The sequence below is a fragment of the Hyperolius riggenbachi genome, chromosome 7 (assembly GCF_040937935.1).
Source record: "Hyperolius riggenbachi isolate aHypRig1 chromosome 7, aHypRig1.pri, whole genome shotgun sequence".
In the NCBI taxonomy this organism is placed as follows: Eukaryota; Metazoa; Chordata; class Amphibia; order Anura; family Hyperoliidae; genus Hyperolius; species Hyperolius riggenbachi.
Window position 1 is genome coordinate 40,600,980 of NC_090652.1, and position 15,723 is coordinate 40,616,702.

General features: G+C 44.9%; 1 protein-coding gene across 1 annotated transcript in view; it reads right to left on the bottom strand.

The window, feature by feature from the left end:
* The window catches only part of LOC137524273 (prostasin-like), a 55,421-nt gene extending 52,670 nt beyond the window's left edge, over positions 1 to 2,751 (bottom strand). Inside the window, exon 1 of the mRNA XM_068243949.1 lies at positions 2,447 to 2,751. Within this exon, the coding sequence (XP_068100050.1) occupies positions 2,447 to 2,489 (43 nt within the window). The 5' untranslated portion in view covers positions 2,490 to 2,751. The remainder of the gene's footprint in view (positions 1 to 2,446) is intronic.
* Between the last annotated feature and the right edge of the window lie 12,972 nt (positions 2,752 to 15,723).

The window sequence follows — 15,723 nt, forward strand, 5'->3', positions numbered from 1 at the left end:
TTGAGGTGATACAAAATTTTTATCTACTGGTACCTTGGACTGCACTACTCAAATAATGAATAAAACAATGCTGTCTTTCATCCATGTTCCCTGCACTGCAATAATCCATCAAATACTGGAGACAATTCCACGAGGTAAAAACGTTAATGTGGGCCCTGACACAGGGAGGAAGGGAAGGGAGGAAGGAATTACATTGACTTACATTAAAATTGCAGCAACATTTTGAAAATTGTGTTTGCTACAGTTTGGCCACGATTTTAATGCAAGTGAATGGAAGTTTTTAAAAAAATTTTTTTTTTTTTTTTTTTTTTTTTTAAAAAACAACCTAAAAAATGCTCTCCGGTGTGTCAGGGCTCTCAATGGTCATGCAATTTTTTTGGCAATCTACCAAACTATTACCACGTTTGAGGGTTGGGACACACTAGGCAGAAACGGTAGCGTTGCGGAAAAAACGGAGCGAAAACGCACAATGCAAGTCAATGGGCCGCATAAAAAAAACACGCGTATTTTTGCGTTCTGCAATGGGCTCTATTCTCAAAGACTTCCCGCATGCGGTAAAGTACATGCGGGAAGTTTGCACCCAAAATACCGCCAAGTTGGAATTCTCAAAATGTTCCGCATGTTTTTTCCGCATGCGGAAAAAGTGTGATAAAAGTGCGGGATTCATGGGGAAAAATTTCCGCAAAAGTCGGTATTTTCCGCAATAAAATATCAATTCTCAAAAATGTTCAGGCGCATCATTTCGTCGTTAATTACCGATTTTTTATCACCTACAAGTAGTAGGTGATATATTCCGCATCCCATTGACTTTAATGAAGTGTGGAGGCTTAAGGGCTGTGCTTGCTGGACTTTAACTTTTTTTTTTTAAACACTTTTTCATGCGACCTTTTTACCGCATGATTCCCGCATGAATAATGGCTGTTTCCGCATCTTTTTTTCCCGCATGCGGAAAACATTAGTGAATGTGGAAAAAATGCGGAGTTTACCGCTGGCGGAAATATAGTGGTAAAATTTTGCGGTGTTTTTGCCTGTTAGTGAATAGAGCCCAATGTGTGCTTTTAAAAACGCTGGTCTTGCTGCATATTTTTCCAAAACGCAATGTAAAACACACATAATGAAAGTCAACGGTGGCGCAGGGGTATTGCGATTTAGTGCGTTTTATAAGATTTGTATGCGTTTACAAAAAAACAAAACAAAAAAACAGTTTGATCATCTCCACTTCCTGTTGACTTCCTAGTAATTTGCATAAAACCCACCATGCAAAACGCATATGAAATTTATATATGCAAACCGCAAATGCATTAAAATGCACGCAAAACAAGAAAAATGCATGTGTGGAACAAAAACGCAAACGCACTAAAAACGCATATGCAGCAAAATGCTACCTTTCCAGGACTGCCTAGCGTGTTCCTACCCTGAAAGTCTCAATGAATTCGGAAAAAAGTCCAAAATCAAGAACTCCATATTTTACAATGCTGTTTGCCGTTATCTAGCGTTGCACCTCCCACATCAATCAAGATTTCCTGTCAGATTGATCATTTAGATTTGATTTTCTGCAAAAAAATAATAATACGAATCATGCTGTGCCGAGTCTCCGTGGATTTCATCAGCAGGATTTAATCTGCCAGGGATCGACCGGGAAAAAAATAAATTGAATGTGTGTATTGCCAACTTCATACAAATATCTGCAAGGCTCAGATAAAAAGTAGTCAGCTTTAAGAAAACCAGCGTTATCATTAAAGAAAACACAGGGCAGGCCTACCGTGAAGTAGGGCGGTTGGAAAGAGTGACTGAATGTGCAGGAATGTTCTGTTAATAGCAGGAATACTGACGGTTTCAACAATCTTCCAAAGTCTATCATAAGTAGGGTGGGGTGGAGGGGCAAAGTATTCAGAGCTGCTATATGAAGGAGGATGGTTTTATTTGGCACTTGGCAAATAAAAAAGGTTCCCATTAGTGATTCAACTTCCCTCATGATCGACCATCCATTTCGATCCTTTGCAGTTGATCACAAAAAAATTGTTCGGACTCACCAACGGAGGAGAAAAATTATAAGCAATCCGATTAGACTAAAAGAATCGTTCTGAAATTCGATTTGACAGAACCCTCTCAAAACTTTTAGGTTGTAGTAAAGTACGCCCACACTATTCAGCCAATCAGAATGCTTGCTGCTGTAGAGGGTGCTGTGAGTAGAGAACTGTTCCCTATGAGGTTTCCTGCTGGGTCCCCTAAAGTAGACTAGCGCCAACCAGTCCAGCTGTTTGAATGGCCTTCACAAAATAGGCACAAATATCACCACAAACAACCGATGGCAAAAAATCTCACATAGGACATTTCCGACAAATGGTGGATGGACCCCTTTATTTGCACTTTTAGAAAACACACCACTCTGCACAGAAACTCTCCATGTCGGTTCAGGTTACAAAGCAACAAAAGTGAGACTTACCTGCCAGGAGTAGGAGGAGGAGGGGCTTCAGGTATCGCTCCATGTTTATTGGGTGTATATCCCCCTCGTGTGTGAGGGTCCAGGGGGGCTCAGGGGTAACAATCCAGGGATACAAATAGACACAAGAAAGTTTGCCAAGCAGAAGTGAGTATATGGAGCCAGGTGGGTAGGTGTGCTGTCCGGGGTCAGGTAGGTGCCAGGTCAGCAGGTTATCCTACAGCCAGCAGAGGTATGGCTGGAAGGGATGGAGGTCTTGGTGTCAGTGAGTGCTGTAGTTTCAGCACTGCCAGCAGGTGCATGTAAGTAGTATCACCTGAGAATCTGACCTAACCTGTTCTTGAGCATTCCCAGCCTCGCCCACTCTGTGCTGCCTCCGCCCCCTCCTCCTGACGGACAGCTCTCAGCATTGTCACCTGGGCTGCCGTCTGTCATCCGCTATTTACCCACACAAACACATTCCTCAGCATTCCTATTGTTTCCCAGCGACAATCGCCCAGGTCACATGCTGTAGAGTGTCAGTTCTGTGGGGCAGCTGGGTCTCCCCCCTGCCCTGTGTTTGTCTTTCCCGGATTGGCACCTGCAGGCTGTGGAAGTCAATAATAGCTTTGTTTTTATAGCATCGTTAAGATAAGCGCTTGTGGTGTTTGCTCAGAGACATCAGTATTATCCCTGGATGGGAAATGGATTACTGATCTGTATCAGAGGAAGTTACTCATTGACCATTCTCTTCCACTGAGTCCATCTCCACTCACAGGAATAGCATCGCTGTCCATGAGGCCGGTCCGAAATCCAGCAGCCTGTGAGGGCCCATTCACACTTGCAAAACACCAGCGCTTTTGCTAGCGTTCTCCTCTGGCGATTTTTAGCAAATAACACGGAAAAAAATCGCCATTCACACTTGCCGATTTTTTCGCGATTGCGTTTAGCGCTTCTATAGCACTAAACGCGATTGCCAGGAAATCACCTCAGAATGGTGCAGGATACAAATTTGCGTTTGGTGATTTGCGTTAATCGCCGGCGATTAACGCAAATCGCCCAAGTGAGAACGGCCCATAGAGTATTATGGCACTCACGCTTTAAAACGCGCTAGCGCTTGAGCGTTTTGCCAAAAAATCGTCTGCAAAACGCTCAGATGTGAACGGGGCCTTAGGGGGTGCACACTTAGCAGAAACGTTAGCGTTGCGGAAAACGCTGCGTTTTTGCCGCTGATGGAAGTCTATGGGCCGCAGGGAAAAAAAGCATATAAAAAACGCATATGCGTTTTGTATGCGTGCATTTTTAAAAACGCTGGTTTTGTTGCATGGTATACAAAAACGCATCAAAAACGCACATAATGAAAGTCAATGGAAACGCAATGGTATGTGTTTTTCGTGCGTTTTTATATGCGTGGTTTTTTTTTTTTATTGATTTGGGATGTATTTCCGCTTCCTGTTGTCTTTCTAGTTATTTGCATAAAACGCAATAAAAACACATACAAAACTCATATACGTTTTGTATATGCGAAAGGAAAACGCATTAAAACGCACGCAAAGCGCTTGAAAAATGCATCTGCAGTAAAAAACTGCTAACGCAAACGCACCAAAAACGCACGCACAAAAAACCAGCACATGACATAAAACGTGACCTTTCACATTATGTTATGTGGGCCTCATTCACACCTAAAAACCAAAAACGCAAACACAAGCGCTTTGCATTTTTGTGCGCTGTTTTTTCCCCCCACCCGGTTATCCACTGCGCTGCGTTTTTGGTAAAAGCGCTTTTCTAAGCGCTTTTCCAGAGCGGTTTTGGCATTCACTCCCTGATGCAAGTCAGGAAGGGAACTCTTTGACCCGGAAAAGAATAAATACAATGTATTTATTCTAAAAAATGCAAACGCAATCGCCGCATGAAGCGGTTTTTGTGAGCATTTTGCGCTCTTCCTATCCCTTCCATTATAGCAAAAACACCTAAAAAATGGTACGTTTTATGGGCAATTTTGAAAATCGCCTGCACTGGAAAAAAGGGCAAAAACGCCCCTAGTGTGAACGAGTCTTCAAGGTGTCCATACATCAGACGACTTGCCGGTCAATCAACCCTCCAATTCGATTATTATAAGATTAAAATCGGTGCGGCCAAGAGCATGCCAGATCCATGATGCAACCAATTTGTGGCTGAAATTGGTTGCATGTATCTACTGGACATCCTGCAAGATGTCGGGCCGACATTGGGTATGTGGCGATAACAGCGCACGATATCGGGACGAGTGACGACTGTGACGGAATCCCCTGCGCTGTCCCCCGTAGTGTAAAATGCGCCCTCTGGTGCCCTGTGCATGAATACTTTACCTGTCGGTGTCTCCTGCAGTCTCCACCCCCTTCCTCACATACATGCACCCCACGTGGTTGCTGACGTATTGGGGGGGGGGGGGGGGGGGGAGACACAGCACCAAAGCAGGTTCCCAAAAGATTTCATACTAAAGTTGATCAGGAATTGGCCTGCAGTTTATAGCGCTCAGCAGATCTCTCTCCAATCCGATTACAGCAGAGAGAGATCTGTCTCTTGGTTGATCTGCCCATACATCATCTGATGTAAAAAAACATTAGATCAGAGCAGTTTTCCAAGCCTTTTTGTTACAGTAGCTGCTCAGATACAGCTGCTCTGCAACAAAATATAAAAAACGCTACACAAAAATGCTGCAAAAACCGCTAGCCATGTTCGTTCACACTTGAGCAGGAATCGACGATTCCCGCCCACCGCAAAGCGCTAGGGGTTTTTAAAAACCGCTAGCCCATGTTAGCCCATGTTAGTCTATGGCAGTGTTCTCACTGCCTCGATCGCGGGCATCTTAGCGGCGATTCCTCTGCGATCACGATTATTATGTATAGAACTGCCAATCTACAGTGTCCAGTGATTTTTCCGCGTTAATCACGGAAAAGTCGTCCTCCAAAAACGCTAGCGGTAATCGCTAGCGTTTTGTGTTTTTAGATGTGAACGGGGCCTAAACATGCCTAGAATCGATCTGAAGAACCTCTTCAAAAACCGCTAGCGTTTGCGGATCCACTAGCGGTTTTTGGTGTGCACCAGCCCTTACACTATTTTTTAAGGCCTCTTTTCCACGGGCAGTTGATAGGCAGTGAAATGCCTCTCAAACTTTCACAACTGCTCACTGCTGCCTGATAACTGCTCACTGCTGCCTGGCAACTGCTTGCTGGGCACACAATTCAACTGTTCGTGGAAAAGAGGCCAGAGAGCTATGGAGGCTGCCATATCTATTTCCTTTAAAATAATACCAGTTGCCTAATCCCTGCTGATCTATTTGACTGCACTAGTGTCTGAATCACACCAGAAACTAGCATGCAGCTAATCTTGTCAGATCTGACAACAATGTCAGAAACACCTGATCTGCTGCATGCTTGTTCAGGGTCTCTGGCTAAAAGTATTAGAGGCTGAGGATCAGAGAGAAGCCAGGCAACTAAAAGGAAATAAATATGACAGCCTCCATATACCTCTCATTTTAGATGTCCTTTAATGCATATTCATGCAGCTTGATATTGAGTTGGAATGAAGCCGAGTCTGGAGTCGATTTGGCCCAGTCTCAAGCTGGATCGATTAGCATTACAAATTTGCATAATTTTGCATTAACTCTGAATTATTTACATCTCATTGACCATCTTAAGGCCACATACACACATCAGACTGTAGTCTTTGGAAAATGAAAGATCACAGACCAATCTTACCACCCTTCATGTAGTATGAGAGCCGTCCTCTACACAGTCTTTTCTATGGAGCTGAACTCCACATCAGAAAAAAATCTTTGCAAGATGCTGCACACACAGATGCTGTACAGACACAAAAGATCAGTATCTGCAAAAGATCTGTTCCTGCCAAAAATCCATTCCTGCAAATTGCAATGATAGTCTATGAGATCTACAGATCATCATACACACATGATTTAACCTCTTGAGGACTGCAGGGCTAAACCCCCCTAGTGACCAGGCAATTTTTAGTTTAAAAGGCCACTGCAGCTTTAAGGCCAAGCTGCAGGGCCGCACAACATAGCACACGAGTGATTCCCCCCCCTTTTCTCCCCACCAACAGAGCTCTCTGTTGGTGGGGTCTGATCGCTCCCCCCCTGTTTATTTTTTTTTTAATAAATATTTATGTTGCTGCTTTTTTTTCAAAAAACCCTCTTCCTTTAAATCCCCTCCCTCCCTCCGTCCCTCCCTCCGCCCCAGCCGGCCAATCACGCAATCGGCTGTCATAGGCTTCTGCCTATGAGAGCCGATCGCTCTCTTGTCCCCCATGGGGACAGCCGTGTCACACGGCTGTCCCCAGTGCAGCGCTGCTGCTCATCGCAGCGCTGCACGTAGTATATAGACGGCGTGATCGCCGTCTAACAGTCACTGCCGCTCGGAGACTGAAGGCGGAGCTCCGCTCCGCTCCGCCCACCAAGCAGGAGATGCGCGCGCATCCTGCGCGCGATCTCCTGCAAATGCAAGCCCCAGGACTTTCCGCCAATCGGCGTTAGGCGGTCCTGGGGCTGCCGCCGCGGCCACGCCTACTGGCGTGTAGCCGTCGGCAAGTGGTTAACTGACATTCATCTGCAGATCAGATCCACCAGGATGGATTTTCAGATCTGCAGATCTGCAGATGAATGTCAGTTAAATCATGTGTGTATGATAATCTGCAGATCTCATAGACTATCATTGTAATTTGCAGGAATGGATTTTTGGCAGGAACAGATCTTTTGCAGATACTGATCTTTTGTGTCTGTACAGCATCTGTGTGTGCAGCCAGCATCTTGCAAAGATTTTTTCCTGATGTGGAGTTCAGCTCCATAGAATAGACTGTGTAGGTATGGCTCTCATACTACATGAAGAGTGGTAAGATTGGTCTGTGATCTTTCATTTTCAAAAGACTATGGTCTGATGTCTGTATGTGGCCTAACTCATAAGCAGTCAAATAGTGATGGTCTAGTAGATGAAAATAACATCAGGTTGGTGCAAATTTATGCAAATTTTTATTTACTTTGAGGCAGAAACGCCTCAGAAATCTCAACAATGCTGCAGGACCCGAGTTTGCGTTTGGGGAAAAAACAAGCCGCCCTGGTTTGCACCAGCACATTGACTAACACTAGCCAAGCGGGTTTCCCCCAGAAAGCGTTTCAAAAAACGCTCAGAGCCGCTCTTGGTGTTCACCAGCCTTAAAGGTCAACTGAAGTGAGAGGGATATGAAGGCTGCCATACGTATTTCCTTTTAACTACTTGCCGACTGCTCCACGCCTATTGGTGTGAGCAATGCGGCAGCCCCAGGACAGCTCCACGCTCATTGGCGTGAACGGCTGTCTATGGGGCTAGTAGGAGATCGCGCGCATCTCCTGCTCGGGGGTGTGGAGCTCCGCCCCGCCTTTAGTCTCCGAGCGGCGATCGCCGTCTAATTGCTTTGTACAGCGCTGCGATCTGCAGCCGCGCTGTACTGGGGACAGCCGTGTGACAAGGCTGTCCCCACTAGAGATGCGGAAGTGATCCGCTGTCATAGGCTTCGAAGTGATCCGCTGTCATAGGCTGAAGCCTATGACAGCCGATCATGCTGATTGGCTGGCGGGGGGAGGGAGGGAGCAGGGTAAAGAAGGAAAAAAAATAAAGCCATTTATTTAAAAAATAGTACTTATCCGTTAGCCGGGCGCATCCGGCAGGTGGCGACAAAACTCCACCAGAGTTACATCTTTCCCTACTATCCATGGCGGCCTGAAAAGGGAATAGTAATTAGCGCCAGCTGCCGGATGCGCCCGGCTAACGGATAAGTACCAAAAAAATAGTACAATAAATATTTATATATAAAAAAAAAAACACTGAGGGGGCGATCAGACCCCACCAACAGAGAGCTCTGTTGGTGGGGAGAAAAGGGGGGGGGGATCACTTGTGTGCTGTGTTGTACGGCCCTGTAGCTTTGCCTTAAAGCTGCAGTGGCCAGATTTAAGACAAAGTGCCTGGTCTTTAGGGGAAGGGGGGGGGGGGAGGGGGGGGAGTTAACACTGCGGTCCTCAAGTGGTTAGACAATACCAGTTGCCTGGCTGCCCTGATGATCTATTTGGTTGCAGTGGTGGCTGAATCACGCCAGAAACAAGCATGCAGCTAATCTTGTCAGATCTGACAATAATGTCACCTGATCTGCTGCATGCTCGTTCAGGGTCTATGGCTAATAGTATTAGAGGCAGAGGATCAGTAGAACAGTCAGTCAACTGGTATTGCTTAAAAGGAAATAAATATGGCAGCCTCCATATCCCTCTCTCTTCAGTTGTCCTCTAAAGCTACATACACACATACGACAACGATTGTTCGTGCCGAACGACGAACGATTGTTTAATGAGGATTCATAAAATGGTTGTGAAAAGGTCGAGGAAAAGGTGAAAATGATACGATCGTTAGCGAACGAACGATACGGAAGTGACGTGGCAATCTACATAATCCAAATGATGTATTTGTTAAGGAAAATGGAAGAAACGTCAATGTTAATGGCCAATAGAATAAGGAAGTTGCGTCATTAAACGAACGATCTTTCAGTAGATTTCAGGAAGTGACGTCAAAGGTATCCTATAAAAGGCTTTGATTCATAATAGCTTCCCAGGTGGACTAGAGAGGGCCAAACATAATGGCAAGCGTAAAAAACACTTGATAGACACATTTATGTGTATATTTTTTATAATATTTTTCTCTCTCTCATATATGCAGTGGCTGGATAGTGTAATGGTTAAGGGCTCTGCCTCTGACATAGGAGACCTGGGTTCAAATCTCGGCTCTGCCTGTTCAGTAAGCCAGCACATATTTCAGTAAGGAGTTTCTTGGGCAAGTCTCCTTAGGCTCCCTGCACACTGCAAATCCGTTTTCCGATTCCGATTCCGTTTCCGATTCCGTTTCCGATTCCGTTTCCGATTTTCCCTGAATACATTCAACAGAAAAACGGATCAAAAAACGCAGCATGCAGTAAAGATTAAAAATCTGAATCGGAATCGGATGTAAAAACAGATTAAAAATCTGAATCTGATTTGCTTGCAGTGTGCAAGAGGCTACTGCCTACTGAGTGCGCTCTAGTGGCTGCCTCGCAAGCGCTTTGAGTCCGACAGGAGAAAGGCGCTATACAAATACTGCCATTATTATATATATATATATATATATATATATATATATATATATATATATATACAGGATCTTCTCAAAAAATTAGCATATTGTGATAAAGTTCATTATTTTCTGTAATGTACTGATAAACATTAGACTTTCATATATTGAAAGTAGTTCAAGCCTTTTTATTGTTTTGATATTGATGATTTTGGCATACAGCTCATTACAGCTCATGAAAACCCAAAATTCCTATCTCAAAAAATTAGCATATTTCATCCGACCAATAAAAGAAAAGTGTTTTTAAAACAAAAAAAGTCAACCTTCAAATAATTATGTTCAGTTTTGCACTCAATACTTGGTCGGGAATCCTTTTGCAGAAATTACTGCTTCAATGCGGCGTGGCATGGAGGCAATCAGCCTGTGGCACTGCTCAGGTGTTATGGAGGCCCAGGATGCTTCGATAGCGGCCTTAAACTCATCCAGAGTGTTGGGTCTTGCGTCTCTCAACTTTCTCTTCACAATATCCCACAGATTATCTATGGGTTCAGGTCAGGAGAGTTGGCAGGCCAACTGAGCACAGTAATACCATGGTCAGTAAACCATTTACAAGTGGTTTTGGCACTGTGAGCAGGTGCCAGGTCGTGCTGAAAAATGAAATCTTCATCTCCATAACGCTTTTCAGCAGATGGAAGCATGAACCCACTTTTGAACCAGAAACAGCGGTAGAGGCGCCTGACCTGGGCTACAGAGAAGCAGCACTGGACTGTTGCTCTGTGGTCCAAAGTACTTTTTTCGGATGAAAGCAACTTTTACATGTCATTCGGAAATCAAGGTGCCAGAGTCTGGAGGAAGACTGGGGAGAGGGAAATGCCAAAATGCCTGAAGTCCAGTGTCAAGTACCCACAGTCAGTGATGGTCTGGGGTGCCATGTCAGCTGCTGGTGTTGGTCCAATGTGTTTTATCAAGGGCAGGGTCAATGTAGCTAGCTATCAGGAGATTTTGGAGCCCTTCATGCTTCCATCTGCTGAAAAGCTTTATGGAGATGAAGATTTCATTTTTCAGCACGACCTGGTACCTGCTCTCAGTGCCAAAACCACTGGTAAATGGTTTACTGACCATGGTATTACTGTGCTCAGTTGGCCTGCCAACTCTCCTGACCTGAACCCCATAGAAAATCTGTGGGATATTGTGAAGAGAAAGTTGAGAGACGCAAGACCCAACACTCTGGATGAGATTAAGGCCGCTATCGAAGCATCCTGGGCCTCCGTAACACCTGAGTAGTGCCACAGGCTGATTGCCTCCATGCCACGCCACATTGAAGCAGTCATTTCTGCAAAAGGATTCCCGACCAAGTATTGAGTGCATAACTGAACATAATTATTTGAAGGTTGACTTTTTTTGTTTTAAAAACACTTTTCTTTTATTGGTCGGATGAAATATGCTAATTTTTTTAGATAGGAATTTTGGGTTTTCATGAGCTGTATGCCAAAATCATCAATATTAAAACAATAAAAAGGCTTGAACTACTTCAGTTGTGTGTAATGAATCTAAAATATATGAAAGTCTAATGTTTATCAGTACATTACAGAAAATAATGAACTTTATCACAATATGCTAATTTTTTGAGAAGATCCTGTATATATGAGAGAAGTAAAAATATGATAAAAATATACACACACAGAAACACGCACATGTTTTAAAACATTTACAGCCTTTACATAGTACTCATAATACAACATAAGATGTTTTTCAACAATACAAATAGTGTTTGCGCATGCCCATATGTTTTGGAACGATCTTTGTACACACATAGCTTTTTATAACGATGGTCGTTACAAAAAATCCACCATGTCGGATCGTTCTTTTCCAATGAGATCAGTCGTTGGTCGTTGGAGTTAATGATCGTTTTCACCTTTTTTGTAACGATCCTCGTTTGATCGGGGAACGATCGTTTCAAACGACTATAGTCTCATGTGTGTACGCACCTTTATTCTGCATCAACTCAATATTATTTGCATGATTCACATCTCATTGGCCATTCCTAATTATAAATCAGCTAATCCAGGCATTTACCTGCATTTAACTGCTGTGATAATCACTCCACCTCAGTGGCGTCCACAGGATCGGATTTCTGGGAAGGCCACAAAAGCCCAGGCCTTGGGTGGCTGCAGCCCAAGGGGATGGCTGGATATTGAGGAGGGGTTGCTGGTTATGTAGGAGGATACTGCAAATTGAAAAGAGAGGTTGTAAATGGGGAACAACACATAAACGAGGGGAGTTGCTGTACACGAAAGAGAGGGGATGCTGTGCATGGATTAGGGGGTTGCCAATGGAATGGGAGGACACTGCTGCACATGGAAGGGTAGCAACCAGAGTTGCTCAAATCCGAATTCGGGTGAAAACCAGATAGTTGCTATCCAGCTGATGTCTTCTTAGGTCCGTCCCTCGGCACCTCCCACAATACGTTCCACGCATGTCACGTGACTACAAACACTTCCTCCTTCAACCCGGAAGGAGGAAGTGTTTGTACTCACGTGACTGCCACGTGGAACGCATTGTGGGAGGCGCCGAGGGACGGACCTAAGAAGAGTCAGCTAGGTAAGATTGAGCCCCCACAGGTGATTGTAATTAACAGGGTGAAATCCGGATAGCAACTATCCCGCTTTCACCTGAATTTGGATTTGAGCAACTCTGGTAGCAACAAGAAAATTGACCTAGGGGCACTAAAAATCCGGCCTTGGACCTCCATAGTGTAGGCAATACACGCCCAAGTAGGAGCTTCAACTTTCCATTTTCTCTCTTCTACAATAACCAGCAATAAGGCTCCTTTCAGACAGCTGAATTACGCATTTGCCGAGCAGTCCAGTCAAATTGCCGCGGTTGTAGCACCACACGTGTCAAGCATTGACATGCGGTGGCGTCACTGGGCGGTGGAGGAACCTGACATGTCCAGTCTGAATGCGGCTGAGCTCAGCACCCAGACCTCACCCTGTGGGGACGCCTGTACAACGCTGGTACCGGGAGCTGCTGATCCAGGAGAACAGCTGACAGGCGGTGACTTCACCACTTGTCAGCTGCCCGTGTGAAAGGGCCCTAAGGGCTAGTTCAAACTACAAGAGCTTTTTAAGCTCCAGGAACTTACAGGTGATAAAAAAACAATGTGCTATTTATTCCTTATGAATTTCATTTTTTGCGGAATTTAGCTCTAAAATAACAAATTTTTACCGACATGTTAACGCACTTTTTACTATGACTTTTTTTTTTTACTGCCCTTTTTACCCAAATGATAATTCTAGGTGAGAACATTGTGAATGTGGACATGGTCAATACTTCAGTCTGTAATTTTCTATCATTTGGTTACTGAATGCGGTAACTCATTGTGAATGGAGGCCAATGTATTTACTCATTGTGGACCTCTGATATTTGAATTGATTACAATTGTTCTCCCTGTATTTTGTGTTATGCTGCTCTACTTGCATCTTTTTTGCATTTATGAATATTTAAATAAATTTAAATAAATGATCAGTGCATGCAATTAAGGGAGTGCTGTGTTTTTTCTTTACCAATACTTTTTGTAGGCATCATGCATAGTTGCCAGCTAAATTCCACAATGTGGACATGTCAGGTGACCAGATTTTTCTGGGCCCAACCAAGGCCAGGGCGGGGGTGGCATAGAGGGAGCTGGGCGGGCCAATGTCAGGAGGCAGGCAAGGGAATTCAGGGGCGTAACTAGACTTAATATGCCCCCCTGCAAAAATGATAGCATAGGGCCCAGGTTTGTCCTGAACCCCCCCGGAATCGGGACTCGTTCTGCTGTGAAGCAGCCTCTGAAAACAGGAAAAAAAATGACACAAGCTCCTGCACATGGTTTTTGTAAGTGAATAGGGAGGTTTCTTTGCTAATTGGCTGCACTTGCAGTTAGGGAGAGGGAGGTGGAGGGCCCCCCCTGCGATGGCAGGGGTCGCAGAGGTGATTGCTACGCTCATGCACAGGATATATTACATACCAACACAGATTAATGTTGGAAAAATTAGGTGTCTGGTCGCTGCTGAAACCGTTGATTAGGTGAGCTGCGCTGCTGATTCTCATAGGTATACACAGGGGCAGAGAACACAAGGGGGGAATGGAGGGCAAATGGGGGCAGAGGAGGATATATGGGGGGAACGGAAGACACGTGGGGGAGGGGGAGGAGAGTAGAGTGCAAATGGGGGCAGAGGGTGACACACTGGGGACAGAAGGGGACACACTGGGGACACACTGGGAACAGAAATGGATACTTTGGGCAGACTGGGACACACGGGGGACAGATGGGGACACAATAATTAGGGGAGAACATCTTCAAGTCGCTCCTGGACCATGGACGCACCAGGTTTAGTATATTTTTTTCTCCCTGGTTTTTGTCCACCGAACCTAGTTGTGTCTTATAGTCATCTTATATGCTGAAAAATATGGCAATCAAAAACCCCCTTACTTTCCAGTACTGAGCTATGCATGGCCTTTCCGGTGCAGGCGGCTCTTGTAGGCACTTGGATGAATGCGGTGCGCTGTGGCTGGCACATGACAGTTTGGCTCAGTGTAGGCCTGGGACAGTCACGTTCTCCTGCGTCTCGGGGAGGAACACAGACCGCAGTGTGTGTTGTGACCGAGGCGGAGCGATGTGACAATGGCTCTTGTGTTCTCTGGCCGGGAGACAAAGCAAAGCGACACTTAATCCTCATATTATCAGCAACCAACGCTGGGAAACCAAGAAGCGGCAGAACCCAGACTCCAGTAACACAGCCTATTCTGCCCGCTGCCTGCATAGACTGGGACAGCACTGCACTGTGCAAAGAAACGCATGCAGCAGTGCACTGTCAGAACACACTACTGTGCTGTGCATAAGAGTGCGTATCATACAGAGCTGCGTGAGAGTGGACCTGAAGCCAAAAATAAACTTATGATATAATGAATTGTATGAGTAGTACAACTGAAATAAAAACAAAAAAAAAAAGTCCCATGTTGTTTTCCAATACAGGAAGAGTTAAAAAAAACTTCAGTTATTATTTATGGAAACTGGGTTGAATACAGTCCTGTTTTCTGAAGCACTTAGGGCCCATTCACACTAGAGCATTTGCCGGCGATTTGGGCAAAACGCTCAAGCGGTAGCGCTTTTTAAAGCTCTAGTGCTAAAATTAACGCAAATCGCCAAACGCAAACGTGTAGCCTGCACCATTTTCATGCGATTTCCCGGCAATCATATTTCATTGCTATAAAAGTGCTAAGCGCGATTGCTATAAAATCGCCAATTGTGAATTGCGATTTTTTTCGCGTTCAACGCACACAAAATAATCGCCAGAGAAAAAGGCTAGCAAAAGCGCTAGCGTTTTGCCATTTGCAAGTGTGAATGGGCCCTTAAACAGCCAAGAAACAGATAGCTTGAGATAAGGTTTTACTGCAGGAAATGTAAAAGGGTCATTATTTCTGCTTTGTTTTATAGCTGAAAAGACAGAATGTGGTTTCTAAACTGCTAATATGACTGAGGGCTGTTTCACACCAGGACCTTGCATTAGAGGGGACGTTATGGTCGCATAACGTGCCCCTAACGCAACGCCTGGTGGTGTTGGAGCAGGACGCTACCGAGAGCTGCGTTACAAGCAGCTCTTGGTGCGCCTGCTCTGTCGGAGGCACTGCGGAGACCACGTGAGCGGAGCTCTCCGCATCACGTGGTCCTGCCAGCCAATCCGCGGCCCCTCCAGGATGTAAACACTGCAAGTGCAGTGAATAATAAGTAGCCATGTGCCTGGCTACGTAGCGGCCTCTCCCCGCCTCCTCTCCGCCCATAAAATGAAATAATAAACCCCTACTGAGCATGTGCAAACCGTCTAACGCGGCTTAGCCGTGTGTAAAGTACTGCATGCAGTACGTTATGTAGACGTGCTGCGTTACAATGTAACGCAACGTGGGCACTGTGAACAGCCCATTGATTTTTCATTGCTGTGCGTTGAGGTGCGTTACAGGCTGCTCTAACCTGTGCCTGTAACGTACCACTGTGAAAGCAGCCTGAATGATGCAATGCTATAAAAAAAAACAACTATATAACTGAAAATAAATAATGATTTATGAATAATAATAAAAATATGAGGCTGTTTTCATTGCTACTAATGTTCCTATTACATATACAATTCATTATATCATGAG